This window comes from Myotis davidii, unplaced genomic scaffold (genome assembly GCF_000327345.1).
Source record: "Myotis davidii unplaced genomic scaffold, ASM32734v1 scaffold384, whole genome shotgun sequence".
NCBI classification, from domain to species: Eukaryota; Metazoa; Chordata; class Mammalia; order Chiroptera; family Vespertilionidae; genus Myotis; species Myotis davidii.
The window spans coordinates 55,866-59,545 of record NW_006295385.1 but is presented as its reverse complement, the minus strand read 5'-3'; the positions used below and the strand labels follow the sequence as shown (position 1 = coordinate 59,545).

At 42.7% G+C, this 3,680-nt stretch overlaps 1 protein-coding gene across 1 annotated transcript in view; it reads right to left on the bottom strand.

The window, feature by feature from the left end:
- LOC102753524 (hepatocyte growth factor receptor) overlaps positions 1-3,680 on the bottom strand; it is a gene marked incomplete at its 5' end in the record, with an annotated part of 70,413 nt that overhangs the window by 16,930 nt on the left and 49,803 nt on the right. The window contains 2 exons of the mRNA XM_006770010.2: positions 247-428; positions 2,514-2,594. Coding sequence (XP_006770073.1) covers positions 247-428; positions 2,514-2,594 — 263 coding nt within the window. The remainder of the gene's footprint in view (positions 1-246; positions 429-2,513; positions 2,595-3,680) is intronic.

Here is a 3,680-nt window from a genome sequence, read left to right as displayed (position 1 = left end):
TTGCAGGGAAGTTAAGACTCGTTGCCCCTGGGGAAACCCTTCTAGGTATCACTGTCTTCCCACCAGGATAGAGAATGTTCAGGTATAAGTGAACTAAACCAGCTTTCGTACATTTGAATGGTGTTAACATTTTACATGCACTTCTTTGGCTAAAGCGCTTTTGATAAGGTTCAACACAGGCACATTTTGGAAGACTGGCTGGCCGACAGCTAGTTTACAGGTCAGGGAGCTAGCTACTATACTTACATGAGTCTCATTTCTAATGAAGTTTCGAAGATCTCCGTGTTTCATGTACGGCAGGACCACCAGGGGAGACCCCTCACTTCGAAGGCAGATTCCCAGGAGCGAGAGCACGTTGGGATGACTAAAATCCTTCATGATGATCCCCTCAGTCAGAAACTGGGAAACTTCTCCTATGTCAGTGATTCCTGAGAAATCCAGTGGTGGAGACATTGATTTCATTACAGAACAACGAGGACTTTGTCATGCTCAGATAGGGAGAGCAATGGCATCTTTAAAACCGCAGGATTAAAAATAAATAAATAAAAATAAATAAAACCACAGGTTTCCATCTTGTCCGCTGCCTCATCCTCAGAGCGTTTTTCACAGTCCACCTGTGTGAGTGATGTCGCCCCGCACTGTGCTTTCAAGTCATCACCTTTACACATGTTTGTAAGATCGAGTCTAGCTAGCAGTCAGTTTGTCTGATACGGAAAAGGAGAGGAAAGTTGGCCAGTCCATTCTGTAGTGACTGTGAAGGGCAGGGGTTGGCAACGTTTTTGTCGAGCCAGATAGTAAACCTTGTTTGGCTCTGTGGGTCATACGGTTTCAAACGCTCAGGTCTGGCCATCGCAGTGCAAAAGCAGCCACAGGGAAAAAGGGTCTAAGTCTCAATAAACTTTATTTCAGAAAACAGGCGGCTGTCCATAGTGTTCCAACCCCTGGACTGGGTGGATCTGAAGATCAATGGTGGTCATATATATAAGCAGACATTTTTTTTTTTGGTTCTAATAGTTCCTAACCATTTCCAGAAAGAGGTCCTAAGGGCTTGACACAAGTCAGCATTAATGGAAAATGAACAAGCTTTAATTTACTAATCTGACTAATATCAGTCTCAGTGATGATTTTTTTTTTTATTACAAACACAATGCATTCTGGAACCAGGAAGGCTAAGAGATCACTCCAGAACAGAGAAAGATTCCTTGGTGATAGGATTGTTCTTTGTAAATGGGCAGTAGTGTTCTCCTGTGAGGCAAATGTATTGAAAATCATACATAATCCATCCAGGGTGTAGTTAGGTTTTATATATAAACTGTCCCTTTAATGACCTTGGGATCAGACTTTCAACAAAATCAACCATCTAGAACACTACTTAGCATGAAGATTTACATGTCAAAAAGGCTGACATAGTTCTGACAATCATGTATCTTGCAGAAAAACCTTTCATGTGGGCATTTAAGCTTATTATTCCAATATAAATTTGTGATATAGCTGGTTAACGTTTTTCAGGATGCAGCAAATTGTAAGCACAAATTTGGAAATTTAAAAAAGGCAAGCACATGGACTTGACATGTGAGACCTGTCTGTAAAGGTGGAGCCAGGGAAATGCTAGTATGAGGAGAACACTGGGTTGTACAAGACAGTAATTTATGCTATAATTATGGTCATCGGTAAAGTCTTAGTTTATGCTTGAAAGCAGTGCCTATTTTTCAAACAGAGTCTGCATTCCGTTTAAAAAAGAGTTTCCCAATAACTACTAACATTCTAAAAAACATTCTAGCATTAAAAGGAGGGTAGGTTTCACTTGTTTAGGAAGTTTTTTTATGTGGGATATCTCATTCCCCAAAAATGCAGATAAGTGAGATAGTACCACATTTACAACTTTTCAATTTTCTGCCAACATATTTTTTGCCTGTTTGTCTTATTTCATTTTTTTTTAGAAGTCTTTTTAGTAGAGGTTGTGGTTAAACAAATAATTATAGTAATGCCTCCGGGTTAAATGAGTCATTATTATTGTATGTGCCAACATGCTTCCAATAGTTTCCATGAATGTCACTTACAAAACACGTATTATAAGTCAAACATAGTTAAGTGAAACTCAGCTCATCCCAGACTCATTTCTCCTGCACTCTCACTTAGGAGGGCCCTCAGATAATTTCTGAGGAGATATCTCAATAGGAATTTAGAGCAAATTTTTAGCAATAGATCCATAATTCCAAAAGTACCTGATTTTTCCACGAGGGAAAGTGAAAATCAACATTTCATTATAAACTATTAGTTTGCAAATCATAAAAGTGTATGTTAAATAAAAAGTAACCGCCCAGCCCATGTTGCTCAGTGGCTGAGCACTGACTATAAACCAGGAGGTCACAGTTTGATTCCTGGTGAGGGCACATGCCTGGGTTGCAGTAGAGGGTGTGCAGGAGGCAGCTGATTAATGATTCTCTCTCATCATCGATGTTTTTCTCTCTCTCTCCCACTATGAAATAAAAAATAAATAAAATGTGACTTACTATTCAAGGATTTCACAGCACAATGAATTTTCTTGTCATCGTTGTCCAACAAAGTCCCATGATATACACACCCAAAATGACCTACATGAAAGAGGGTATTTGGTTAGTGCTGCATTACTTTTAATTATGCAATAATTACTTACTAGGGACTTCGTGATCTTCATTTCCTTTTTTTGTACATGACCAAAAAGTACATTATTTTGTTTACTTTTGATTAACTGTGTGTGCGTGTGTGTGTGTGAATGCAGGGTGGGACAAAAGTAGGCTTAGAGTTGTTTGTATGGAAAATCCTACATAATAAAAGGGTAATATGCAAATAGACTGAATGGCAGAACAACCAAACAACCAATCAAAGCATAATATGCTAATGATATGCTATGGCTGCTCAACCGCTCACTATGACGTGCACTAACCACCAGAAGGCAGATGCTCTGACTAATAGGTTAACTTGCTACTGGAGTCCAGCCAATTGGGACTGAGCCAGATGGGCTGGACACGCCCTGGAGCCCTCCTGCAGTCCCTCCCTGGCCCAATCGTGCACCAGTGGGGTCCCTCAGCCTGGCTTGCACCCTCTTGCAATCTGGGACCCCTCAGGGGATGTTGGAAAGCTGGTCTCAGCCTGATCCTGCAGGCCACGCCCCTTGGGGAGGGTGCCAGATGCAGGGCTCATGGCTGGTGAGTGCTGCTGTGGCAGCACGAGCCTCTCCCAATCAGGACTGATTGGGCGTGAGCCCATGGCAGGCACAGTGGGGCTGGGATGAGTGGGAGCAGCAGGTAAGAGCTGCAGGCAGCATTGGACTGCAGGTTTTGGCCCGATCCCTACAGGCCGCCCAGAGGGTCCCCACCCGTGCACGAATTCATGCACCGGGCCTCTAGTTAATAATACAAGAAAAACTGTGGGAGAAACTAGGATGGCGGCATAGATAAACACCGGGAAATTGCTGCCTCTCACAACAATTGAATAATACCTCAAAAACACAATACGGACATCATCCAGAACCACAGGAAGGCGGGCTGAGTGTAAATTCTACAACTAGAAGGAAAGAAAAGCACACTGAGAGCCAGAGGAGCTGCAGAAGTAAAGCGCAGAGGTAGGGGGCTCGCGCACGCAGAAAGGGTCTGGCACCTGAGGACGCGGCTGTCTTTTTGAATGCGGAGGGAGTCCCA